General features: G+C 46.4%; 1 protein-coding gene across 1 annotated transcript; it reads left to right on the forward strand.

The window, feature by feature from the left end:
- Positions 1 to 16,960: 16,960 nt before the first annotated feature.
- LOC144585033 (uncharacterized) lies at positions 16,961 to 27,533 on the forward strand. The gene is made up of 2 exons (XM_078382471.1): positions 16,961 to 17,202; positions 22,046 to 27,533. The coding sequence occupies exon 2, from the start codon at positions 22,503 to 22,505 to the stop codon at positions 24,291 to 24,293; it is 1,791 nt and encodes a 596-aa protein (XP_078238597.1). The 5' UTR covers positions 16,961 to 17,202; positions 22,046 to 22,502; the 3' UTR covers positions 24,294 to 27,533.
- Positions 27,534 to 27,665: the final 132 nt, after the last annotated feature.

The following is a 27,665-nucleotide window of genomic DNA, read 5'->3' on the forward strand; positions in this document are numbered from 1 at the left end:
AACCTCAAGCTTCTTCTACTGAAAGTTCTGTTACCATGGAAACCCAGGCAGAAGCAGTTAGGAGCTCTGAATTGGATACATTGAAGGAGCTACCTCTCGCTGAAGTTGTCCACTGTTATTACATAGAGACTAATTCTCAGTTATTGGAATCTGCTGGGGACAGAATAAAGATTTTTGAAAATAACTATACTGCCTTGCGAGACACTTGCTCTCAAATTTCTATTTGCCACTCAGACATAATACCACAAAGTTGTATGATTGCTGGCCAGACTCCATCTGTGAAAGGGATTGGTTCAGAACTAGTTTCATTACCTGTAGCTGATATGAAAATTGAATATGAAGGTTGGAAGGGATTTTGGAGAGTGGGGGTGTCTTCTGAGATTCCTACCCCGTTTCTTATTGGTAATGACTTAACAAAGCAAGTCAAGAGTGCCCTGGTGGTAACACGTTCACAATCAGTACAAAGTGAAGCCAGTAAGGAGACTGACTCTCAAGAGCAAGAGAAATTTGTACCCCAACCTGAGGCATTCTCAGTTGAGATACCTCAGAAAAGCCTCTTTGTCAAGGAACAAACAGCAGACCCCACCTTAAAAGACTGTTTCGAAAAGGTGACTGATAAAGATTTATCACCTGAGTGCCCTGAACGTTTTATTATTAAGGGTAGTTTACTTTATAAGGAAAAACTGAATAATATTTCAAAAGGGGGGCCTGAAGTTAAGAGACAGTTGGTGGTGCCTGAGAAATATCGCCCTATGATTCTGGAAAAGGGACATGCAGACATTTTCTCAGCTCATTTGGGGATAAATAAGACCAAACAAAGAATAGCCCAAAACTTTTACTGGCCTGATATGGGTAAACATATTAAGAGTTTCTGTCAAAGATGCCATATTTGTCAGAGACAGGGCTCTAACTGTGATAAAACTAGAGCAAAGCTATGCCCATTACCAGTGATTTCAATTCCTTTTACAAGTCTAGGGGTGGATATCATAGGTCCAATGCCCAACGCCACTAAGCGGGGAACAGATTTATTTTAACTATAGTAGACCATGCAACGAGATATCCGGAAGCGATCCCATTACGTAATATAGAGACCCAGACTGTAGCAGAAGCCTTAGTAAATTACATGAGTAGGATGGGTTTTCCTTCTGAGATGATCACAGACTTAGGAACCTCTCATACATCCAAACTTATGAAAAGGTTAGGCAGGGGGGTCGTTCACGTCAATGCCCTTAAGCCTTATTATAGAGAATCGAACCAGGTGCTGTTTGCAATAAAAGCGGCTGATAAGGAGGAACATGGGTTGTCCTTCGGGGAAGGGAGGGGCCCACAAAAGTTCAATCCACAAGAGGTGCAGATCAGCCCTGCTCTATCCAGAGAACAGCAGAATAGTCGTAGAACGCTAGTTACAAAACATCAAGAAGTGTTCTCAAACAAACCTGGTGTTGACAAGGGAGTGCTACCCAGGACTGACACAAGGAATGCTTCTCCTCAGTCTGTAACACCATATAGAGTAACAGGTTATTACTTTGACAATATTCGCAAAGAGCTAGACGAAATGCTGAACGATCAAATTATTGTACACTCATCTAGTGCTTGGTCAGCCCCTGTAGTTTTAGTAGACAAGCTGGATGGCAGTGTCAGGTTCTGTGTGTACTACAGCAAGTTATATTCAGTAACTAAACCTGATGCTTATCCTATGCCTAGGCTTGCTGACCTAAGTGAGACGATTGGAGGTTGCAGAGTCATATCCTTTTTAGGTCTAACCAAAGAGTGTTGGCAAGGAAGAAGTGATCCTAGGGCCCAAGAGAAAACCCATTTTGCAGTCCATTTGGTCTGTTTGAGTTCTGGGTCCTCAGTTTTGGCTTGAGAAACTCACCAGCTACATTTCAGAGGCTCATGGACAAAACCTTGCAAGGGCTCAGTGCATTTACTGTGGCTTACATCGAGGATATAGGGATCTTTAGCAACACCTGGCAGGATCACCTAAGCCATCCAGAGGTGGTCTTACAAAGGTTAAAGGATGCTGGCGTAACAGCCAAAGCCAGTAAGTGTCAGCTAGGAAGCCCTGAGAGGAAATATCTAGGTCATAGAGTTGGGGAAGGACTTATCAAACCCCTAGAGGCCAAAGTGGATGAAATCCTTAAATGGCCCAGGCCTAATATCAGGAAGAAAGTAAGATCCTTTTTAGGCCCGGTAGGGTACTATAGAAGATTTATACCCTACTTCAGTGAGATTGCTGCATCATTCTCAGTGCTGACGAGGAAAAGGAGCAGTGACAGTGTTTCCTGGTCACAGGACTGCGAGGTGGCGTTTGGTCAGCTGAAAGGTGCTCTAACCAACCATCCGGTGCTGCATGCCCTTGACTTCAGCAGAGAGTTCATCATCTACACGGATGCGTCTAATGCCGGTGTGGGAGCGGTACTGTGCCAACAGGATGACAGCGGAGACCAACATCCAGTGGCGTACCTGAGCAAGAAGTTGCTTCCCAGGGAGAAGAGTCTTTCTACCATCGAGAAAGAGTGTTTGGCGATTATCTTCGCGATCCGGAAGTTGAAGGCTTACGTCTGGGGTCGACATTTTACCTTGTGCACCGATCACTCACCTCTGTCGTGGTTGTGGACTATGAAATCACAGAACAGTAAACTGATGAGGTGGGCGCTTCTTTTGCAGGACTATGATTTCGAGGTTAAGGTGGTCAGAGGAACTATAAACTGTGTGGCTGACGCCTTATCCAGAAGACCGGAAGATGACATCTGAAGAACTTATGGACTCTGTACATGGTATATGGCAAAGTAAAATGTTTGGACAGTTATGTGTTGTGTTATGATAAATTTTATGCATTGCATGTGTTTATATACCTGTATGGCGGACGTGTAAGTATATTTGAATAATATGGTTATATAAAACTGTGTTGATATGTAAGAAATGTAATGCTTGATGTTGTTTTCAGTTGTTTTGGGGAAAAAGCACCTTATTAAAACAACTTATTAAAGGGGGAAGGTATGTGACGTGTGCCATGACGTCACCTGCCTGTCTTGGCTAAGGCTGGGGTTTCCTGGCCTATGGCAGGACAGGAGGTGGGTCTTAAAGGGGTGGAGTTTATGTATATAAGGGTGAAGTGCAAAGAGAAGCGGGGTGAGAGGGTTGAGATAGGGTTGGAGAGAGAGTTGAGTGAGGGCTTGAAAGAAGATCTGTAGACAGGGTTAGATATAGGTTAGGTAATGGAGTGTTAAGTAACAAAGAACTGTGCAGGGTTAAGGTCTGAGAAATATAGTGTGACAAGTGATTCTTTCATTCAGTGATTTACATTTTAATTTTGTATTCAATAAATCATCATTTTTATTTTGAAATCCATAATAAGTCTGATGTGTCAGGTTTATGTGTGGTTGGTGGCAGCGAAGTTGTGTAAGTGTGTGTGAAGGATCGTGACCTGTCATCTCTTGTGGTGACGTAGGAGGAGGTGGCAGTCGCAACAGCTATTCCACCCAATATTGTGTCATCTGCAAACATCATCAGCACTCCCAGCATCTCTTGATCCAGATCATGAATAAATATCTTGGAGTGTACAGGGCCCAGGAGAGAGCCCTGGGTTACCCCACTTGTGACCCACTCCCAGTTTGAGAAGGAGGTGTTAATCACCCTCTGAGTAGGGTTCTGAACCCTGTCAGCGGTTTGATCCGGCCCACACCTAGTTTGCTTGCTTATCAGAATATCATGGGGCATTTAAACAAAAGCTTTGGTTAGACCAAATTAGATTAAGATATAAGATGTCTACACCATTCCCCCTATCAGGGAGGTTACCCAATCAAACAATGAGATCAGATTAGTCTGGCAGGATTTGTTCTTGACAAGTTCGTGTTGGCTTCTAGTTATGACTGCTTTGTTTTCTAGGTGTTTGTATGGCGGATGGTTTATAATCAGCGGTTCTGAGAATTCTTCAGCCAGTCCCTTCTACATTCTCGGATGCAGCTCAACAAGCTGACATGCGGGGCAATTGTAGATTTGTTTGAAACATCCTTATGCACCTTGATATGCAAATAAGCTTTGATTAGATCAATTGTGCTGATATATTGGGCCTTTCCCAGGGTCTCCATGTGGATATCCATCCACTGCATGGAGCATGGATCAACTTGAATGATCTGATTCAACTTCCTACAGGGAACATAGAATCTCACTTTTGGTTTATTTCAAAAAGTACCTTTCTTCACGATCCCCACCACTGGTGATGTAAGCTACACTGGAGGGTGAGTTAGGGTGCTTTGTCACGCCCGTGTCTAACATGGCTCCTATTTCCTGTTCCATGCTGGCCTACAGCTCTCTCTAAGGAGCAGACTGAACAGGTGGATGCTCTCCAGGCTGTACAGAACGTGTAGTCCATGACGTTCTATCTAGCTAACTGGAAAAGAGAGACTAAAACTGCTGCATGAAAGCTAGGAGTTTTTCCTCTTCAGAGGCTGATGGCTCTGGTGACTTGAACAGCTCATCCACTCCTCCTGCCTCTTGAAAAGTAGCCAAAAATCAAGCAACTCCTGCTTTGCCTGTCTTTGAGCCAGATACATGAACATCCTATGTTGCCTGGCCATCCTGAGGCCCGCAGGGAACACTGGCCAGAAGGAAGGGAGATATGAGGGGACCGGGGAGGAAGCACCCCCTCCTGCCGACACCCCGCTCCTCTGAAACATCCATCAAGGAAAGGGCTGAGGGAGCGAGGAAGGGACTGGGGATCCCATCGTGTGCCTGCACAGAGAAAAGGGCAAACAAGTGGAGGTTGTTGATCTGGGTGGCGCATGGAGTGGAGTTCTCCTTGTCATCTAAGAGGGAAACGGTGCCCAGTATGGTGGACTGGGGAGAGTGACAAACTAGGACACTGGGAACTAGGGTTCAAATCCCCACTTCACCAAATGTAAGCTCACTTGGAGTTTGGTGTTAAAGTCTATTGTAAACGTTGCCACAGAGGACAGAAAGCAGATAATCAGGCTAGAGCAAAAGAGGGGGGAAAGGAAGTTGGTAGGATCAGTCAAAAACCCAAGTGGGGTGGTGGGGGAAGTGTTACCGTTCAATTTTAGGTTTTATTTCTCCGGCAGGGAATAACAGATAAAAATAGTGCATCAATCAGTCTATGTATAAGCCAATTTTATTCAAACATACATATGACTGGGCCTGGTTCCTAAATACGGAACGAGCCCCCTCATTAATGGGTAAAAGCAATTTATACAAAGGACAATAAAGCACAGCATCCCCATTGGTCTTCTGAACCCTATGTGTGCCTGTTTGGGGCATGCTATTGGCCGTGGTAGATGTGAGAAAAATATCCAAATTGCACCCCAGGGTTAGTGGTTGCCAAGTTTGGGAATGTGTGAGCCATTGTGTAGTTTGAAACATGTTACAGCCTGAAGCGCTGTGAATGTTATTCTGAGGTGGTCTTGGGAATGTTTCTATTAGCAGCGCCAAGTGGGAAGAGACAGTTACTTTGGGATGAAATGAGGATACAAAAATGCATTGACTATACAAAATGTGTATAAGGTACAGATCATTATAGTAAGGAAATAGTGGAATCATATTTCAATTACAGGTACAAGGTATGATTACTCGTGTAAGTACATGTGAATCAAATTCATCCTTGCCCCCTGTCTATCAGAAGAAAATATAGGAATAAAAGTAAACAAAGACAGCAGAAGAACCATATGTGTTACCAGAGGGAATATTTCAGTTTTCCCCCTCATGTGTTTGAGGAAGTGGAGGTGATCTGTAAAATTCACATTAAAATAGAATAGTCTCTAAGGTGCCACATTGTTTTGTCTGTTTTAGTTTTGTCTCATTTTGCATTGTTTTATTCCTCTGGATTTCCCCCAGCGTGCTTGCAGAGACGAAGTCAGCTCCCTCTTCTCAAAGGGTGAGGGTGGGCAGTGAGTGAGTCGCCTTGCTTTCTGCTCTCCTCTGGAGGGAGTCAGAGAGCTTTTTCTGACCTTTGAAGTCGGTGGTAGTGGCGGTGGTGGTTGTAAATATCAGGCACACTCAATGTCTTACAGTCGTTGGTTTTGTTTTTCTATGGTTGCTGTGCTAGACATGAGCTGGCTTGTTTCCTTTAGTGTGTTGTTTGGGATTGTTCTGATGAAAGCATTTGCATGAGTGAGTAGATCTTTTACGGGTTGACTTTGTAATTAGCTCTAATTGGGCAGCCTTTCCCTATCTGTCTGGCTAATATGGATTACTCTTTTTTCCCTCACTGATGTTTGCCATTGTGTCAACTCATAATTGCTGGGTTGTTCCATAAGCCAGAGGTCCCCAACCCCCGGTCTGTGGCCATGCTGCAGTTTGCGCATGCGCATGAGTGCCCCAGTGCCCTGTGCGAGCGCCATGCCACCATTTGTGCATGTGCATGAGCGCACCTGCAGCACGTGCAAGTGCTGCACTGCCGTTTGTGGGAGAGTGTGCATGCTTCTTCGTGCATGTGCACAGGTGCAGGGGGTGACCCGCCTTCCCCAACCAGTCTGTGGGGTGAAAAATTTTAGGGACCCCTGCCATAAGCTGTTCCTTTATTGATACGTTTTCTTCCACTATTGCGTCTACCTCTATCCTTCATTTTCCTTCCCTATTATGCTCATTGTCCTGTGTTGATTGTGCCACCTTTTCTAGTTCTTGCAGTCCTAGATCTGAAAACACTTTGCTCCGGATGATAGTCCTTCTCTGGTCCATTAATCGTTGTTCAGTTATGTTATTACTTGGGTGTTGCCTTTTCCAAATTTCCGTATTTCTTTTTTTGAAAACCACAGGCTGTTGGGTTTGCCTCATAATAATTTTTCATAATTTCTCAATTTTCAGCAAGAGTCCAAGTTTTGCATTTACGTTGTTCCAGTAGCTTTGCAGGAGCCCTTCTGGTCCCTCAACAGGGTCAGCTGAGCCCTATAGCTCATTTGTCTGTTGAGATTTTTGATCTAGAAATGTATTAAATATAATGTCTAGTAAAAAGTAGAATCGTGTACAAAGTGGATTCAGGTGTGAACCAAGGTTAAAGACTTAATATTGTGCAGCTGGAGAAAATGATGTAATCTTATGTAATGTCCAATGATTTAATGTACATTGTGATTGGTCATTGGATGTATAAAAGACATGTGTAAAGGGGACATGTTATTTACTGTAAGTCAGATCATTTATTTCTATATCACGTATTGCATCACGTCATGTCATGCTGCCAGTTCCATGTCTGAATTCTATGCTGTCTTTATATTTGTAAATAGACTATGTTGAATTTTACTGTCCCAGTGTTTTAGTGTCTTTGCAACCGGATATTTCCTAACTCTGCTTACATCCAGAAATGTTAACAAATTCTCAACGATGTCACCAGATGCCCAGGAGCTATAGCATCTGACATGGTCCTTGGTGACCTGGGTGATGACTGATCTGGTATGGATTTCTGTTTATTTCCTTTCATCATAATTGATGGTTGGTGGATCCAGTTGGTCTGGTTTCTCAACTGAGACCTCTCTGGCTTAGGAGGCCCTTGAGCATAGCTCTCAACTTCACTGAAGGATGCAAGTCCCTCCACCTCAACAAGGCCTGTGCCCATGGAGGGGATGATATTGATGATGATGATGATGATTCATGGTGATGATGATGATTCAAAAACTCCAGACAGTCAAAATTATAAAAATTATACTGACTGGTATTATATAACAGATACAAGTTTTAACAAAAAACTAGTAGGTCTCCTTCACTCTCGAGAGACTAAGGTAACATGCTCCAGCAAGAGCACAGAGCCTTTGAAAGCATCCTTAGAGTTCCTGTTGGATCAAAACATGGCACTGCCTTCGCGGTGCATTTACGTCCCACATTTCTTCATTGGGGGCTGGAGGCCTCCTTTCTTGTCTGCGTCCTGGAAAGGAGAAGCAGTTTTGTCTCAAGTCTCTCAGGCGGCTGTTTTTCATCTTGATTAAGTGTAATTCCCTTTACATGGCTTTTAGTGATTCCATTTATTTTATTGTACAGTGGTGCCTCGGAAGACGAATTTAATTCGTTCCGTGGTTTAATGTTTTCCCATAGGAATGCATTGAAATCTAATTAATGTGTTCCTATGGGCAAAAAAAGTCAGAACAAAGTCAAATTTGGTTTAAAAGGGGTTTATTAAGTGCTCTTTAAAGCCAAACATATTGTGGAGATTATTTTTAAAATTTCAAAAAAAAAAACTAACTTTTTGAACATCATAGAAAAACATTTAAAAATCAGCAAACATGAGGCAGGAACAAAAATGGAAAACATTCATCTTGCGAAGCAGGGCCATAGGAACATTTGTCTTCTGAGTCATCAACCCTCATTGCCAAAACCATTTGTCTTGCGAGTTTTTTGTCCTGTGAGGCATTTGCCTTGTGAGGCACCACTATATTTAAACTATATTCATGTCCTTCTTTCCTTTAGAGCGATTTTATTAACTGCACCTTTCCCTTAGTGCTCTCAGTATCAGGAAGATTAGAAAGGGTTCACTAAGTCAATAAAAGGGAGCGGGCTAAATTGATAGATAAACAGATTAGATCCCACAGGTACACAGAAATACAGTGGGGTCTTGACTTGCGAACTTAATCCATATTGGAAGGTGGGTTCTCAAGTCAAAAAGTTCTCAGGTCAAATCTGCATTTCCCATAGGAATGCATTGAAAACCATTTAATCCGTATCTGCTCTTTTCCGTCCATAGAAACTAATGGGAAGCTGCTATTCTGCCTTCGACCACTAGAGGGGGATATTTTGTTTCTTTTTTTCTTAGGTCAAGAAAGGTTCGGGGAAGGCAGGGAAAAGACAGTCCAGGCAGGACAGGACCAGGCAGACTGAAGACTGTCTCCCAATCCACTCTGTGAACGCTGGGAAGAGTGAGGAAGCAGACAGGCACCCTTTTCACTAGCCAACAGTTAACTGAAAGTTCAAATTTTGCACTTTCCCCGCCTCCCACGTGGTTTTTTTTCAGTTTGTAACTAAAATCTAAGTACGTAAGTCAAGTCAATATTTTCCTATGAGAGCGGTACGTAAGTCAAAATGTTCGTAACTCGGGCCGTTCGTAAGTCAAGACCCCACTATATGAGGTGAGATGGATTGATGTTGGATATATATGTAAGAAGAAAGTTGGTTTTTATGGGGTGGACTAGATCACTGGTTCTTAACCTTGGGTTACTCAGGAGTTTTGGACTGCAACTCCCAGAAGCCTTCACCACCAACTGTGCTGGCTGGGGTTTCTGGGAGTTGCAGTTCAAAAACATCTGAGTAACAAAGGTTAAGAACCTAGGGACTAGATGATCCCACTTTGCAGTGGAAACTCACTGGGGAATGGGAATGGTGAGGCCACTCCTTAAATGTCTCACCTCCCTTGAAAGCCCTCTTTGGATCACTCTAAGATGATTCTGACTTGACAGCACAGGACAGAACTAGATGACCTTACCTTCTAGCTTGAAAATGCCGTGAGATGACAGAGGGGAAGAAAGAGAAAACCAGGAGGAAGCTGATGATAGAAGTACTTCTCATTCCTGCCTGACCAAGGACGTCTCCCACCATGCCTCACACCAGAGTTACTTAAGGCCGTGATGATGAGGATGATTATTAAAGACACAACCAGGAGGACGAGCCCGAGGATCACACCAACCGTCAGCCACAGACTGATCCCTGGGACTGAAACAGGAGAATGGAATGAAATGTTATGATAGAATATCAAACCAACCCCCCTTGCTGTCAAGTGGGGGGGGAGGGGGCTGCCTGCGTCTTCAAAGCTGAGACGTCCAGGCCGGGCATCAAACTGGGAGGGCGCTGGCGGTGCCCTTCAGAGGACCAGCCTGCCTCCCCCACCCTCAGCCCCACCCCCAGCAAAGGCCTTCTGTGGGCCACAGCTGGGCAGAAAGGTTTCCCAAGATGCCCACTCAGTTGGAGACCCCCTTCCAGTCAGATGGAGTGAGAGGAACAGGCACAACTTGACCACAAGATGCAGTGACCGCTTCCATGGTTGCAAGGGAATAAATTCAGAGAGGTTTGGCAGCATCCGCCCTCACCAGTCAGGATGGTGGTTAGTGGTTAGGTTGTAAACTGACCAATACCACTTGTTGTGGAACATGATCCAGAGGCTACCACCCAGTTGCTTAGTGTAGTAAATCCCACTAGAGGATAACCATTGAATTAACTGGGATTTAGGGAATCAACTCCTTCATAAACTCTATTGATTGAACGGCAGCTTCTCTCGGTGCCTTGCTCTGCTAAAATAAGTTGCATTTAGAGTAGGCTTGTCAGAGGAATTTTGGGGTGAGCTGAATCCCTGAATTCCCCAGGGATTCAAGGGGCCTCCTCGAGTACACCTTACTACACTGAGGAACAGGATTTTGGCCCGGGAGTGCAACCACCCGCCTGCCCTCCCTTCTGATGGGTTTCCCGCTGGGGCTGGTGGCTGATCACTGCCTGGACCAAATGCTAGGGCCAGAAAGATGACCTTCGTTCTGATCCACCTTCAGGGCCTTTCCTCTATTTCCATCCACAGAGCCATCCTGAACATCCTAGCCCGAGATCCCATTCCATGTACTTCAGACAGGTAATCATTTTCTCCGTGCAGGAAGGTGTTTGTCTGTTGCATGGCTGATGGCACATCCAGTTCTGCAACCAGGTGTACACCAGACCACACACACCCTGAGATACTGGCCTTCAACTTGCCTTCCTCCTCGTCCCTTCCAGGTTCTTACCAGGCTGCTCCACAGCTGGGTCAGGATCCCCAAGCAGGCTGTCGTGCTCCATGGTGCAATGTTACTGGTCCCGCTCCTCCGGGTCAGACCCAATACTGAGCCAGGTGTGGAAGGTCCTGTATGAGTTATGAACCACGTTCCCAGGGAGGGTCTCGGCTTCCAAGACCTCCTCGTTCTTCCTCCACGTGGCGTCAATCGCCTTGGTGTAGAAACTGTGAATGTGGCTGATGAGGGTCTCAACACCATCACAATTCATTTTGTGAACCACCTTCACTCCTGGAGCCACTGCAAAAACTATTATTTATTTATTTATTTATTTATTTATTTATTTATTTATTTATTTATTTATTTATTTATTATTTCATTCATTCATTCTTTCATTCTTTCATTCATTTGATTTATACCCTTCCTATCTGGACTACCAGTCCACTCTAGGCGGCTTCCAATACAAAATCAGACAATAAAACACAGACAAGTACATGATGATTCAGTAACAGCTACAATAAAATAAGAATAAGGAAAGTAAGAGGAAAAAAATTAAGAATTGGCTGGAGGGAAGGCCTGGATGAACAACCATGTTTTAAATTGGGTTTTAAAGATGCTCAGCGTGGGGGCCGCGTGAATCTCTGGAGGGAGATTGTTCCAGAGGCGAGGAGCCACCGACAAGAAGGCTCGGTTTCGTGTCTTCTCCTTCTGGGCCTCTCTCGACTTCAGGCTCCTCAGCCTCACCTCCTGACTCGCGCGGGTGATCCGGGTAGACCTTGGAGGGAGTAGACGTTCCACCAAATATCGAGGCCCTAGACCGTTTAGGGCTTTGTAAGTAAGCATTAAAACTTTGAAGTTGACGCGGAAACAAATGGGCAGCCAATGCAATGCGGCCAGCATTGGAGAAATATGTTGGTATTTTCTCACTCTGGTGAGGAGTCTGGCCACCGCATTCTGCACCACCTGAAGTTTCCGCATCAGCCTCAAAGGCAGCCCCACATAGAGCGCGTTACAGTGGTCTAATCTTGAGATTACGAGCCCATGCACCAAAGTAGTGAGCGCCCCCGTGTCGAGGTAGGGCCGGAGCCGGGCAATCCACCAAAGGTGGAAAAAGGCAGTGTGGACTACTGACACCACCTGTGTTTCCATGGTGAATGTCGGGTCCAAATATATGCCCAGGCTGCGGACCCCACTCTTCGTGGCCAGGGTGACCCCCCCAAATGTGAGAGAGTCACCCAAGCCGCCTACCATGGGGGTACCCACCCTCAGAACTTCCGTCTTGTCCGGGTTCAGCCTCAGCCCGTTCTCCGGCATCCATTGCAGTACGGCCTCCAGGCAGCGCTGAAGGGACAGGACGGCATCACCTGCAGTTGGTGAAAAGGAGATGTAGAGCTGGGTGTCACCGGCATATTGATGACCCCACCCAGCAGCCTCATATAGATGTTAAACAGCATTGGGGAGATGACTGTCCCCTGTGGAACCCCACAGTTGGGACTCCAAGGGGCCGAGACACTCTCCCCTATCTGTACTCTCTGGTGACGGTCCCCCAAGAAGGAACGGAGCCAGGCGAGTGCCGAGCCACCAATTCCCAACTTGGAGAGCCTCCCCAGGAGGATACCGTGGTCGACGGTATCAAAGGCCGCTGAGATGTCGAGGAGGACCAGCAGAGACGTTTTGCCCCTGTCGGCCTCCCTCAACAGGTCATCGTACAGGGCGACCAATGCCGTCTCTGTACCGTGGTGCGGCCTGAAACCCGACTGGAATGGATCCAGGGCGTCTGTTTCATCCAAGTGGGCTTGGAGCTGATCGGCCACCACCCTCTCAACCACTTTGCTCATGAAAGAAACATTGGCGACGGGCCTATAGTTGCCAATTTCATCTGCCGCCAAACTAGGTTTCTTTCTAATGGGCCTAATGAGTGTCTCCTTGAGGCAAAGACCCATTTATTATTACTGTGGCCCATTCTGTTGTTATCAGCCTGGCTGCTTTGATTAGCCAGGCCAGGCAAGGGTCAAGGGAGGAGGTGGTGGCTCGACAGCGGTCAAGCACCCTGGCCACAGAATCAGGCGTTACAGGCTGAAGAGTCAAAAGTCACCGGGCAAGACGGAGCGCTGGACATCTCTGCTCGACTCACTGTATTTAAAAAAGGAGAGAGCTCCCGGTGGATGGCCTCCACTTTAGATTTTAAAAAGGCTGCAAACTGGTCAGGTGAGAAACTAGGGGGAGGCCTATCACCCGAACCAGTTCCGGATAGGTCGCGCACTATACGGAATAACTCCGCCTGCTGGTTGGACGCTTCGCTTATCCGGTTAGCGAAGAATGATCGACATGCAGCCTTTACCTTATTCAGGTACAGGTTAGTTGCGACCCTGACAGCTATCCAATTAAAATCCGTCGGGTTCTTCCTCCACCTACGTACGCTCTAGCCTTGTTCTATATCGCTTCATTGCTCGAAGCTCCTGGTTAAACCAGGGTGCAGGCCGAGCTCTGAGCGGGAGAGGGCATTTAGGTACGATCGTTTCTACAGCCCTGAAGGCAGCAGTGAACCAGCTATCTACCAGAGCCTCGACAGGAGCGCCAGCCAGGTCAGCCGAAACACCTCTCATGGCCTCCTGGAATCCAACAGGATCCAGTGGCCTTCGAGGGCGGACCATAGAAATAGGTCCCTGCTCCCTGCGAGGGGGGAGAGCCACTGTGAGGTTACATTGTACAAACAGCAGTCTCTTAACCTGGACTCCTAAACCAAGGCAGCATCAAAGGCTGTTTCGACCCCTTCCCCATCCTGACAAGACAATCAATCAATCAAAATAAAAAGAAATGTATAGTGGGCTGAATCTGGGCTCGTCTCATGGAATCATGCAGCTGTTTTTGCCTTATTTCCTCCCCTCCAAGGGCACATCCCTCACCTTGAAAAGAAATCAGAAGCATAATATGTTTGGTTGCCATCACTTTGCTTTTTTAAAAAAAATTTTGGCTATTTACAGATGCAGAAAAAATTCCGAGTCTATGCCTGAGCAAAGTTGCCGAGCCTTTGCAACAGGAGGTAAACTATATCGCTGTTGGCTTTTATTTGTGCCACGAGTCCTGAGATGATTTGAAGGAGAGTGGGGTTTGTAGTCAGAGGCAAATGGAATCTGTTAGGTTCAAAGTGAAATGATCTGAGGGCCTTGGAATGTAGTAATTTTCCTAATTTACAGCTAGGCTGGTAGAGAGAGAACTCCCAAGAAGGAGGAAGCAAGGCCCAGGAGACCAAACAAGAACGCCATCCCAATTGGGAAGGAGATGACACCCCTGGCCCCAGCATGGGAGTTCAGGGGTGGAGAATGGTGTTAGCCCTCTTTGAAGTTAATTGGTTTACAGCTACGAAGTGTCAAGAAGAAGGAGGGCTAAGTGATGTAGAAAAAGATGGACGATGGGTTGGGTTGTAAAGGAAGCTTCTCTTAGGTTTGCAAGCTTGGAGAGGGGAGTTTCTGAAGGGAAAGTGCTATGTGAATGCTTACAGAAGGTAGAGACAGAAAGAGCAGGGGGTGAATGGCCCTTCTTAGAAGCTACTTAGCACAGAATTTAGTGATTCATATTTTGATGAGAAATAGCAGCTTTATTTAACTATTGGAATCTTTTGATATGTTTTATGCTGTGCTTTTGCAAACAAAGTGTTTCTATGAATCTATATTTTCTTAATAAAAAATAATTACAAAATCTTAAATGAGGACTAGTCTCTTGGAACAGCAGGGTTCGACTTAAATCCCGTGGAGTGGACAGGTCGCTAACTGGCTGCCCTAGAGAAGTCCTACCTTGCTGAGCTGTTGTGAGTTCTGAAGTGTGATTGGGCTCAGAGTTAGCTTTGGGCAACTCCTCATTTTTGGCGGGAAATAAAACGGGGGACGTCTTAATAACCTTTAAACGGTCACTTTTATTATCACCAATCTCTTCCAGCCCATTACTCAGAGGATCAAAGACGCTCGCCTCTGGCCACAGGCCATAACGAGACGAACCAAAACCACCCGTTGGGGGGGGGTCACGCCATGCATCCCAACTGGGAGAGACTGGAGCGGGTGATGGTGGCTGCCCAGAGTCAATTGGGAGGCGACCTTGTGCCCCAGATTTCTCTTTTGCCCCCCCATCCTTCCTGCTGAGAGACCCCCTCCGCCCCACTCTCGATCCCCTTTTTTTGTATCTTTTTTTTGGGGGGGGTGGGAGCTTCCTTCCTCTGTCCTGATCCAGCTTCTTCCCCCTTTCGTCCCTTTTCTGCAGGAGGGGGCCTTTGGTGGCTGAGGGGGAGCCAGTGCTGGACAAGGGAGCCCGACCCCCCCTCCCTGCCTTGGAGTCCCCCCCCCACTCGCTCCTCTCCCTCCAGCCCTTCGCCCCCCCTTTAATGGCCTGTGGGGGGGGCGCTCCTCCTCCTCAACGGTCGACCCAGACCCCTCCCCCCGCCCGGACTTCTGGGGTCTCAAGAGGACAAGGCTGGAGGGGGGGAGACTCTTGAGTTCGTCTGCAGCCTCTGGCTCCGCCCAGGGAAGAACCATGGAGGCCCAATGAGAACTCGCTCCTCTCCCGCGTCACCCGTTGCTGGGCAGAATCCCTCCAGGGCTGGGTCTCCTTGGGCGTCCCCCTGCCGTTTTTATGGCGTCCATGTGGGGGGTTGCCTGGCAACCCGGCGACGGGCAGGGGAGGAGGTTCTGGCTCCGCCCAGAAGACAACGTAGACCCAATGAGAGCTCGCTCCTCCTCCTGCTCCTTCCGCGTCACCTGTCTCCGGGCAGAAGCCCCTCCCTCGCCTCTCCCTCCCTTTGTCCTCCCCCTCCCCTCCCCCCATCGCCCCCCCCTTTCCATTCAGGAAAGAAAAAACGGGGAGGAGGAAGAAGAAGCAGGAGCGGCGTCGAAGGGGAACCGGAGGTGGGAAGCCCCGCTCTCTGCCCCCTACCCTCTAGGATCCCCCCATGGGGGGGAAGAAGAGGCCGCTTTGCAAGGGGGGAGGGGAGGGGATTCCTCGCGAGTTTCCCGCCAGAGGACCGGGAAGGAGGGGAGCCATCTTCGGTCGGGGGGGGTGCAGGACCGCTTTTGGGGGGGGGGCTCACGAATTGCAGAGATGGAGAAAAGCCCGCCTCTTCTCTTCTCTCCCCCCCCCGCCAACCCCAGAGACCCCCACAATCTACAATGCAGGAAGGCCTTGCCCGGTTTGAGGGAGGGGGGAGGGGGGTCTCTTTGTTTTGGTCCCTGCCTTCCTCCTCCTCCTCTTCCTCCTCGCATTGGGGGGGGCTAAATTGGGAGGGGGGCCGAATGGGAACTCTGGGAGGGGCCTCGATCGCGCCCTCCCACCCACCCCCCAGTGAGACACCGGGCCCTTTTCTCGACCCCCTTCTTTCCCCAGATCCTGCAGGCAGCCTTTTTTTGGGGGGGTGGCAGATGGGGGGGAAGGGGGGAGCATTTCCCCCGAAGCTCTTTCTCTCCCCCCCCAATTTCTCCTTCCTCCAGGAAACCCTCCCCAAACTTCACCCCACCAGGTCGGAAGCGGGATATGGGGGCAGGAGAGAGGGAGGGGGGGCTGCAAAGGGAGGACACGAGGGGGGGGTCCTAGAAGTGGGGCCTTTCGGGGTGAAGAGGGGGGTCAGCTGGGGGGCGATGGGGCTCCCCTCCTCCCCCCCAGATGCCTGGCCTGCCATCCTGAGCGTCGTCTGTATGCCCCTCCCAGGCTATGGGGTTTGGACTCCTCAAATGGGGCTCCCCTCCTTCCCCCCATATACCTGCCCCCCCCGCCAAGGAGAGGATCCCCTGGCCGGCTCTCCCGGCTGCAAGGAGGAGGCTTCCCCGGGGATTTTCTCCTGTACGCGCCCCTCAGAGCCCCCCCCCAATTTGCAAAAGGCCCCTCCCTCCCTCCCTCCCTCCCTGCTTTCTCTGCCCCACCGGATGGAAGAAGGAGAAAGGTAGCCCTCCAGAGGGAAAGCCTTTCGCTCTTCCTTCCCCCCCCCCCGGGATCTCTCCAGAGGGATCCTTTGGCTTCTTCTCTTCTCCCAGGATCGAAAGAGAAGGGATCGCACGCCAGATCCCGCCAACCTTTGCCAGGCAGGTGAGCTCTTTCTAATTGCCATGAGAAGCACCACCATCCTATTAATCATCATCTTCCTTCTCCTGAGATGGTGGAGCTGGCCCAAGGACATCCCCGACTGGCTCTTCTCGTGGGAGGCGACCCAATGGGGGGGGGAGGAATCGAACTCCCAACTGATCCTGAGCCCCAGAGCTCTCTAGCCAGCTACTCTCTTGTCAGCAGAATGCCCTTCCTTGTGCTGCTCGGATAAGGAGGTCCGAGCATTTGAGCCCCATCGCCGGCAGCCCCAGAAGCCTCTTCGGGAGGGGGCCGCCACCCCCAAGTCTCCCGTAGCTGCTCTCGTTAACTGCTGAGGATGAGACACACCTTGTCGGGGGCGCTTCCTTGAATTCCCCCTTCCTTCTTTTGGGATCCAGGAGGGTGAACGGAAGAAGCCGCTCCCACTTGGGGGATCCCTCCCTACATCATTAAGGTAGGTGAGACCTTCATTTCTCTGAGTCAGAAGCACGACCATACTATGGGCAGAAGGCAATAAGGGCGGAAAGCTTAGATACATCATATTTTGGGTGAGTTCTGCTCAATATATTCATTTAAGATAATTTTTACCTTGCCTTCTGCCTTACAAGAGGACCCAAGGTGGCTCCCATCAATTAAAGGACAAGAGCAGTTCCTTCTACCTGGGAGTGCGGGTGGATGCCGGGAGATGATCCCTGCATTTTTTTTGGGGGGGGGGGAGAATCTATTTAGAGGAATTCTCTTTGTGGTTTTGAGCTGCTGGTGTTCCCTGAGGAGGTGGCTGCATATTTCCTCAGTGGAAAGAGGGATCCTCTGGATCCAAGGCAAAGACCGTCTCCTGGAGGCTTTGGGGAAAGAAGGTCTCCTCAAGGAAGGGTCTTGGTGGCCTCAGGTGGGGTTTTTTTCCAGCCTCATCTTTCTCGCCATCCTTAAAAGGTCATCTCCAGAATTAGAGAGAGGACTCAGGGCGAGGTGACAGATGGAGGGGAACTAGTGAGATATGGGCACAAACCAAAAAACAGCCACCAGGAAATGTGTGGAAAAGAGCTGGTTCCTTGGTTTGGGTTGTTTCTGAACCGGAGAACCCAAACGGATTGGCATCACACAATTTTTAGCATCTTCTTGACCGTTCTGGTCCATTGCCTCCCTCCGGCCCCAACAGGCTCCCCCCCCTCCCTCCCCTCCGTTCCCACGACCCCTCTGGCCTCCTTAACGTTTGCTGCTCCCACCACTGCTGCCATCGTGAGAGGAAGGCTAGAAGCTGCTTCCGGAGGCTGGGCTGCTTGTGCGCATGTGCCTGCCTCTCAGCTGAGGGGTGGACTCACGCATGCACAGTGAGTCTTTCTCCAAAGAAAATGAATTTAAAACAATTTTTTTAAAGGGGCTGCCTCTGTGCATGTGGCTCAGCTGAGAGGTGGGATCCTGTGCGCCGACAGCCCAACCTCCAGGAATTGGCTGGCCTGCCTCTCAAAAAATTCTTCAGTTCATTCAACACTTAAGAAGTTTCTCCTGATATTCAACCTAAATCTGGTTTCCTTTAACTTGAGTTCATCGTTGCATGTCCTCCGATCTGGGATGATCAAGAACAGATCCTGCCCCTCCCCTGTATGACGATCTTTCAAGTCTCTGAAGAGTGCAATCCTATCTCCCCTCCGCCTTCTTTTCTCAAGGCTAAATATGCCCAGTTCTTTCCGTTTTTCCTCCGAAGGGTTGGGTTCCAGCCCCCTCATCATCATCGTGGTGGTACACTGGGTGTCCCCCTGGATTCATCCCTAAGCTCGGATGCCCAGGTCTCGGCGGTGGCAAGGAGTGCATTTGCACAGCTGAAGCTGGTGCGCCAACTGCGCCCGTTCCGTGAGATGTCGGTTTTGGCTACAGTGACTCATGCCGTAGTTCCACCCCGTTTGGATGACTGCAACACACTCTGTGAGGGGCAGCGGAAACTTCAGCTGGTGCAAAACTCTGCAATGGGACTACTGACTGGGGCCAGCTATGAAGAGCATAGAACGCCCCTGGTTACTGCTCCGTTTCCGGGCCCAATTCAAAGCGCTGGTTGTTACCTAGAAAGCCCTCTACAGCTTGGGTCCAGGCTCCCTGAAGGACCGTCTCTCCCTATATTCCCTATTCTTGGTGATTCAGATCAGCAGAGGAGACCCTCCTCTTGCTCCCACTGCAAGTGCAAGCCCAGCTTATAAGGACACGGGAAAGGAGGGCCTTCTCGGTGGCAGCCCTCAGGCCGTGGCACGTTCTCCCTCGGGCGATCAGGACGGCCCCTTCCATTTTATCCTTTTGAAAAGAGCTAAAACCCCATCTCTTCAGGCAGGCTTTTAAAAGTTATAACGGAATCCCTGAACCCCATTTTGGCAGATAATTTTAATTTTTTTCCTGTTTTAATCTTTTAATTGTGTTTTAAATCATACATTGTTTAATTTATCTTTTAATATCTAACATATTGTGTTTTTAACTGTGTGAATTTTAATGTTGTGAGCCACTTTGGGTCCCTTGGCAGAAGCCAAAGATGAGCCAACAGTGTGATGCGGCTGCCAAAAAGGCCAATGCTATTTAGGCTGCATTAAGAGAGGGAGAGTCTCCAAATCCCATGAGGTGCTAGCTCCCTTCTCCTTGGTAAACCTAATCCTCCTAGTTTCTGATATTAATACCAGTACTTTTTATTAATCCTTGCTTATTGATCACCACTTCAAAATCTGTTAATTATGTTTTGCCAGTTTTTCAAAATTTTTATTTGTTTCATTCTAAAGAAAAAAATAATTTTAGGTACTAACTCTTTGTTACACATTTCATAGTACATTAAATTACTACCCTCTCTTATGAATTATCCTCCATATTTCCATCAATTCTTTTTCTGTTTTCTCTAATATATGTAAAATGTCAAGAAAACTTTTGATACATGGACACAAACAGTGTCCTTGGTGGAAGCGTAGATGTTGCCCCTCTGGAGGGAATGAGAGCGAGCTGACAGAAACTCCGTGCTTTGTCTTTCTCTCTGGATGCAAAACTCTATGACAGGCAAATGTAATTAGAAAAACACTTTGTATTTAAACATTTAAGTAGCTTAACTTCAGCATAACAGCATGTACAGAACATATAACATATAATGACTGTTTACTCACAATCCCACTCTCAGCCTGACCACCCTTAAGCAAAGGTGCAGCAACTAATAATCTGCCTGGGCAGCTTTTATCCCAACTTCAGCCCCTACAATCCCAGGCACCTGCCCGTGGCTACAGCAGCCTCAAACTTTCCCAGTGAATCAGCTTCAGGGGTCTGGCTGACCTACACGCAATTTGTTTATCCGGCTTTCCTATGTGAGTATGTTGAAGACTTTAATTTACTGAATTTCTCAGTGACCTGATCTATACGAACATTTTGACATAAAATTCCTGCACGTAGCCTCCACCTCCCAGCTTCTTTATAATCCCAGGTACCCTTAAAATTCATATTCACCAATGTGTGATCTGCTACATTTATTAACCCTACGTCTGTCTTGCAAACTCTAAATCACAATCACGAGATGCAAATATATATAATCTATCCTAAAATAACTTTTATATGCTGATGAATAAAAAGTAAACTTCTTTATATCTCCTTTCAGTTCTCTCCAAAAATCCTGCATGTCAGTTCTATTTATCAGTTTATTTCATATGATAATATTATACCTTCTTTCATTCTTGGTAGGGTTTAATTTATCTTCCTCTTCATCCATTAACATTTATCTTTATTTATCAAGACTTTAAACCATTCCATTTTAGCATCACATCTCCATTTGGTCCCATACTCTGACGACATACCCCCGCAAAGCAACACCCAATAATAACAAATCCTCAAACTTCAGCTATTTTCCTAAAAATAACCCTAACCCATAAACCCTCACCGCTACATTTAATAATATTTCCCCCCTCTTTTTGGCAAGAGCCTACCTGGCCACGGTCAAGTGCAAAGTCCTGCACCTTGGAAAAAGAAAGCACACTTACAAGATGGGGGATACTTAGCTCAGCAAAATTACGAGTGAGAGGGATGTTGGAATTGTTGTAGATCGCAAGCTAAATATGAGCCAACAGTGGCTTTTTTATTAATCCAGGTTTTCCAACTCTTCCTTCCCTTTCTCCTTTCATGGGTTCACCATTTTCAATACATTTATGGACTTTCAATGCCTTTAAATTAAGTACTGTACAGTGGAGGAAATTTGCAAGTAAACCATGGAACTTTTCCTGTAAAACCTCAATTCTAATAAAACCCTCTCCTTGTATTTCTGAGAAGCTGGCTGGATAGGTCAGTGGTTTAAATATCTGGTGGCAGAACCAGAGGTTCCCCGCTGTGTCTCCCAAGGGTAAGGTCAGCCTGTGTGGCCTTTGGGAAACTGAAGGTTCCCAGAAGCAGGGAATGGGAAACGATTTTTGAGTATTCTCTACCTAGAAACCCCTGAAAAAAGGGTTGCCATCAGTCAGAATTGACTTGATGGCCCATGCTTAATCTTATTCCAGATAGTGGTTAATATTAATCAATTATATTTTCCCATCACTGTCCCTTTCGAAGTATCAATTCAGGCAAGGGGAGTCCATGCTGTTTGCACAATACGGCTAATTTTTCAAATGTTGCCAGTATAGTGGGGTCTCTACTTAAGAACTTAATCCGTATTGGAAGGCTGTTCTCAAGTCGAAAAGTTCTTATGTCGAATCTGCATTTCCCATAGGAATGCATTGAAAACCATTTAATCCGTATCTGCTCTTTTCCGTCCATAGAAACTACAGTGGAACCTCTACTTAAGAACTTGATCCGTATTGGAATGGTGTTCTTAAGTTGAAACGTTCTAAAGTTGAAGCAAAATTTCCCATAGGATTGCATTGAAAACCGATTAATCCGTTCCGGCTGTTTTTTGTCCTTATGTACAGGCACGTTTGTACGCTGAAGCATCAGTTCCCATAGGAACTAATGCAAAGCCGGTTAATCCGTACTCTACCACTAGGGGGAGAAATTTTTTTTAATCTAAGAGATCTGCCTAAAATGACCTAAGGTTAAAAAAAGGGCAGGAAAGGTTTTTTTCCCCGTTCTTATCTTGGAGCTCAGTTCTCAAGTAGAAGCAAAATTTAGTGAACGGAGCTGTTCTTAAGTTGGATTGTTCTTAAGTAGGGACGTTCTTAAGTAGAGGTTCCACTATAAAGCCTCCAGGAGACATATGCCTTTCAAAGGAGTAAAAGACACAGCAAACTCTTTAGTTTGGCCTCCAGTTAGATTCTGCTCAGTGATACATTCTCAAGATGTCTTCTTTTTTTCTCTATCAGGTAACAAAGACGATGGCCAGAATTATACAGAGCCATTTCTTCTGGCCCTGAAAAGAGTCAAGTGTGAAACCGGAAAGAAAAGCTTAGAAAAACTCATGAGCTAAAGGAGGAACGAATTAAATGCCTGAAGTGTGGAGACAGCTTCAGACCAGTGCCGCTAGTGCAGTTTAAAGAACTCACCCTGGAGAGAAATCATACAAAAATGATGGAATATAAAAAGAGTTTCAGCAGGAGAAGAAATCTGCGCTCACATCGAAGAACTCACACAGGGAAGAAACTGTACAAATGCATGGAATGTGGAAAAAGCTTCAGTGAAAATGGTCATCTTAGGTCACATCAAAGGACCCACACTGGGGAGAAACCACATAAATGCATGGAATGTGGAAAGAGCTTTAGTCGCACTGGTCACCTTAGGTTACATTAAAGGACTCACACTGGGGAGAAACCACATAAATGCATGGAATGTGGAAAGAGCTTTAGTCGCAGTGATGCTCTAAGGTTACATCAAAGGACCCACACTGGTGAGAAACCACATAAATGCATGGAATGTGGAAAAAGCTTTAGTAACAGTGGTCAGCTTAGGTTACATCTAAGGATGCACACTGGTGAGAAACCACATAAGTGCATGGAATGTGGAAAGAGCTTTAGTAAGAGTAGTCATCTTAAGTCACATGAAAGCACCCACACTGGGGAGAAACCACATAAATGCATGGAATGTGGAAAGAGCTTTAGTTGCACTGGTCACCTTAGGTTACATCAAAGGACGCACACTGGGGAGAAACAACATAAATGCATAGAATGTGGAAAGAGCTTTAGTCGCAGTGATGCCCTTAGGTTACATCAAAGGACTCACACTGGGGAGAAACCACATAAATGCATGCAATGTGGAAAGAGCTTTAGTAAGAATAGTTATCTTAAGTCATATGAAAGGACTCACACTGGGGAGAAACCACATAAATGCATGCAATGTGGAAAGAGCTTTAGTCAGAGTGGTCAGCTTAGGGTACATCAAAGGACTCACACTGGGGAGAAACCACATAAATGCATGGAATGTGGAAAGAGCTTTATTAAGAGTAGTCATCTTAAGTCACATGAAAGGACTCACACTGGGGAGAAACCACATAAATGCATGGAATGTGGAAAGAGCTTTAGTCGCAGTGATGCTGTAAGGTCACATCAAAGGACCCACACTGGTGAGAAACCACATAAGTGCATGGAATGTGGAAAGAGCTTTAGTAAGAGTAGTCATCTTAAGTCACATGAAAGCACCCACACTGGGGAGAAACCACATAAATGCATGGAATGTGGAAAGAGCTTTAGTCGCACTGGTCACCTTAGGTTACATCAAAGGACGCACACTGGGGAGAAACAACATAAATGCATAGAATGTGGAAAGAGCTTTAGTCACAGTGATGCCCTTAGGTTACATCAAAGGACTCACACTGGGGAGAAACCACATAAATGCATGGAATGTGGAAAGAGCTTTAGTAAGAATAGTCATCTTAAGTCATATGAAAGGACTCACACTGGGGAGAAACCACATAAATGCATGCAATGTGGAAAGAGCTTTAGTCAGAGTGGTCAGCTTAGGGTACATCAAAGGACGCACACTGGGGAGAAACCACATAAATGCATGGAATGTGGAAAGAGCTTTATTAAGAGTAGTCATCTTAAGTCACATGAAAGGACTCACACTGGGGAGAAACCACATAAATGCATGGAATGTGGAAAGAGCTTTAGTCGCAGTGATGCTGTAAGGTCACATCAAAGGACTCACACTGGGAAGAAACCACAGAAATGCATGGAATGTGAAAAGAGCTTTCGTCACAGTGATAATCTTAGGTTACATCAAATGTCCCACACTGGGGTGAAACCACATAAATGCATGGAATGTGGAAAGAGCTTTAGTCAGAGTGGTCAGCTTAGGGTACATCAAAGGACCCACACTGGGGAGAAACCATATAAATGCATGGAATGTGGAAAGAGCTATAGTCAGGCTGGACTGCTTATGGTACATCATAGGACCCACACTGGGGAGAAACCATATAAATGCATGGAATGTGGAAAGAGCTTTAGTCGCAGTGATGCCCTTAGCTTACATCAAAGGACTCACACTGGGGAGAGACCACATAAATGCATGGTATGTGGAAAGAGCTTTAGTAAGAGTAGTCATCTTAAGTCACATCAAAGGACTCACACTGGGGAGAAACCACATAAATGCATAGAATGTGGAAAGAGCTTTATTTAGAGCTCCTGATAAATCTCTCATGAAACAGATTATGTGATTTAAATCATGTACTGATAATGGGATATGTAGTTGTGAACAATGTAAAATGGATTCCATATTGGTTCTGTGTATGAAATAATTTGTATTTTGGGAATGTCCCCTAACCGTATTTTTCGCTCCATAAGACGCACCTCTCCATAAGACGCACCAAATTTTTAGGCGAAGAAAACAGGAAAAAATAATCTGGGAATTTTGTTCCATAAGACGCATACACTTTTTCCCCAATGTTTTTTTGGAAAAAAGTGCGTCTTATGGTGCGAAAAACACGGTATTTCCAGAGGGCTGTGGGAAATTGTGACCTCCTCTAGGTCGCTGGCAAACCACGTCTGGAAAGGTCATGTTGACCCTGATTCAGTAGCCAGAAAACAATTAGATCATCTTGCCTTTATCTGGAGCCAAGGCCTTGCATGAAGACAAAACATTGATAACGCACCTGCTCGTTAGCATTGCTCCTTAGCGCACGGATGTAATCCATCACTATGAAGCTTACTAGCTGTTAGTATTGTTTACTCTGTACTATAAAATAAACCTCTCACTTGGGTGAGGAGGGCTTTTGGTTCATGACACTTGTCTCCGTGTCTTGATTGCTGGATCCTGGGCTAGGATCCCTCATCAGCTGGTGACCCCGACGTGATCATCCAGCTCCCATCAGCCGAGCCGACAGTCTTCTGATGTAGGTTCAGCTCCCATCACCCTGCTGCCCTCGACTGGAATAGTCTTCGTGCACCCAGCGTCAGCTCCCGGGTAAGCATGGGCTCTTCATATACTAAGGAACAGGAGCAACACGCTCTAGAGCTAAGTAGGCTCGTTCAGCAGAATTGCAAGAGACAAGTGTCAGATAAAGAAATATTGGAATTGTTAAGTGAGATAGATCAGAGTTGTGCTTGGTATCCTATGCATGGAAGTTTGAAGTTAGAAGTTTGGCAAAGGATAGGGAAAGAATTGCAGTCAGAGCCAAGAGCAAGTATTACATGTTTGTTAACTTGGAAAGTTATTTATGAGGCACTCTCTGTATTTCATGGAAACTACAATTTGCTTTTAAAAGGAGCAGAGGAAAAACTTTCATCTCCGCAGTTTGTGTTAGCCCCCCCCGCTGCTTCTACAGCGCTGCCTCCACCGGCCCCCCTTGCTGCTGCTTCTTCAGCATTGCCTCCACCAAATTTAGATCCTTTACTGTCTGCTCCTGTAGAGGAAAAAACTGAAACTTTAAGTGAGAGTTCTCGAGAGGGTTGTGTAGTATCTGGCATACGAGAGACCCCAGTGAGTCAACGTAACATTCTTCTTGCTCCAGAAGGTGAAAGTAATTTGTTTAAACTGCCTCAAATTCTTCTTCCTCTCCCTTCGGCCTCCCTGCTAATTGTGGAACCGCCTGGGATGCCTCGCAGTCCTCCTGTGTTGGACCCTGCCTGTGTGATTTTAGCTCAGAGAGATGAGGCAGCTGTTTCTGCTTGCTGTGACTTGCTCCCATCTCAAGGGGTCTGTGAACTGCAACTCAGTCTTACAGACAAAGGGACAGAGGCTCTCCCCAAATGCTCATCTGTCCAACAGCCAGTCCCTAGTGACTGGAGCAGGGGTCTCCTGCCACAAGAGGAAGGACTCATTTGCCCTAAGCAAGCGAAAATTAATCTTGCATCAGCCACTGATGGTCTTCAAAGACCAGAGATAGCCAAAACAGGGGAAACAGCTGACTGCTTGCATCCTTTCTGGCCAGGTCTGGACGCACCAGCCACATTGCTGATGGGGTCGCATTACAGCACAGAGAAATGGGATTCAGGGCAGCCCCCAGGGCAGCCCCCAGGGGATTTGCGAGAGTTATTTCAGGTCATGTTTGCAAGGGAAGCGTGCTGTGTGTCTTCTGTGCAGGTAGTTTGCTACGTCTCCGAGTAAGGGGGCAGCTGTTACACCTCCACAGGAGTTGATCTCATGGTTGCTAAATGCAGTTTGCTATATCTCCGAGTAAATGATTGCTTGTGTCAGGAACTGTTTATGTTCTTTTCTGCGGAATGCTGTCGTTAAGGAGCGCTTTCTTCTGTCTTATCAGCTGGTCAGATGTTAAAGGGTAATAGGTTTAAAGGGTAATAAGTATTGAATTTCAGAGAAACAATTCTTAGTTTAAAGCTCAGAAAATCCGAAAGCTTTGTCCCTATTTCTTACAGTAATAAGAGGCAATATAAATTCAACAGATGTAAAAGTTTTTCTTGAGATTACTGTCAAAGAGCCATTATTGCATAGGGTTAAATTTGCTTTGAGTCTATGGCTGTTCAAGTCTGTATACTGTAGGACTGTGTTATGGTCACAGCTCCATGATGACACCTAAGCATTTTTACAGGTAATTTTTTGTTATGAGGCCAGTCATTCATCAACAGGTAATTTAATTAGTGACCCAGCAGTAAAAATACTGGGACATGTATGGAAGCTAGTATTCACTTCATATTTATTATAACATGGAAGCATTGTTCCTCTCCAGCTACTTATACAACTTCTATCATACCTTGCATTGCTTAGTAGTTTCCTAAATATCTCAGCGTGATGGGTCTAATCTCATCCACGGATACAGTGCAGCCTGCTAGGACATAAAGTCTGTATTGTTTTCCCTGCTCTGTGAAGTAGAAAACTCTAGGTCATAGCCTGGCGTAAAGCCCAGACTTCTTATCAGCGATTCTGGGCGCTCTGCAAGAGAATGCTATTCATCTCGGACAGTCTAAGAGAGAATCATTTGTTAACACTTAACTCCTGTAAATATGCTTGTGCAGCCTCAGAGGGAAATAAACAGAGCATAAAAATTTTGCATCTTTAACACATCTATTGCATGTCAGTTTTAGCATTGTATACACATGATCTATCAACAACTTCATCTGCAAGCTGTGGATGGTCTGCCAATCTTAGCTATACCACGGCTGTCAATTACAGTTCTCTTCTTCATCCCTAACGACAAGGATAGGATCACAATTAGTGAAAGATGCACTTATCAGACACTCCTTTGAACTTGTACTCCCGCGTTAAAGCAGTTACAGATTTGTGTTGCCAAAGCTTGTTCCAGATAGTGCCGTAATCAACTTTTGCTAATTTTTTTGTTGTCTGCAGGTAATGTTGAATTCTCCAAAAGACAAGCGCCTGCTTCTCTGTGTTTTCTGTCAATTAACCATTTGTTTTCTTCCCAGCATCTTGTATTCTCTTCACAGACAGTTCATCTTCTCGAGGTTTTGTTACGTGACAGCTTTTGAAATTTTTTCTATGACTTTAATTGTTACTTGCTTTAAGACATGTAATCCAACACTGTATTTGAATATCTTGTGTGCTCAATAAGGAATCACCCTGAAGCACAGGATTTCT

Source organism: Pogona vitticeps, chromosome W (assembly GCF_051106095.1).
Source record: "Pogona vitticeps strain Pit_001003342236 chromosome W, PviZW2.1, whole genome shotgun sequence".
NCBI lineage: Eukaryota > Metazoa > Chordata > Lepidosauria > Squamata > Agamidae > Pogona > Pogona vitticeps.

Bases quoted from the DNA above. Each gene is read 5' to 3' on its own strand.
- LOC144585033 (XM_078382471.1), top strand. From the start codon at position 22,503: ATGGAATGTGGAAAGAGCTTTAGTCGCAGTGATGCTCTAAGGTTACAT.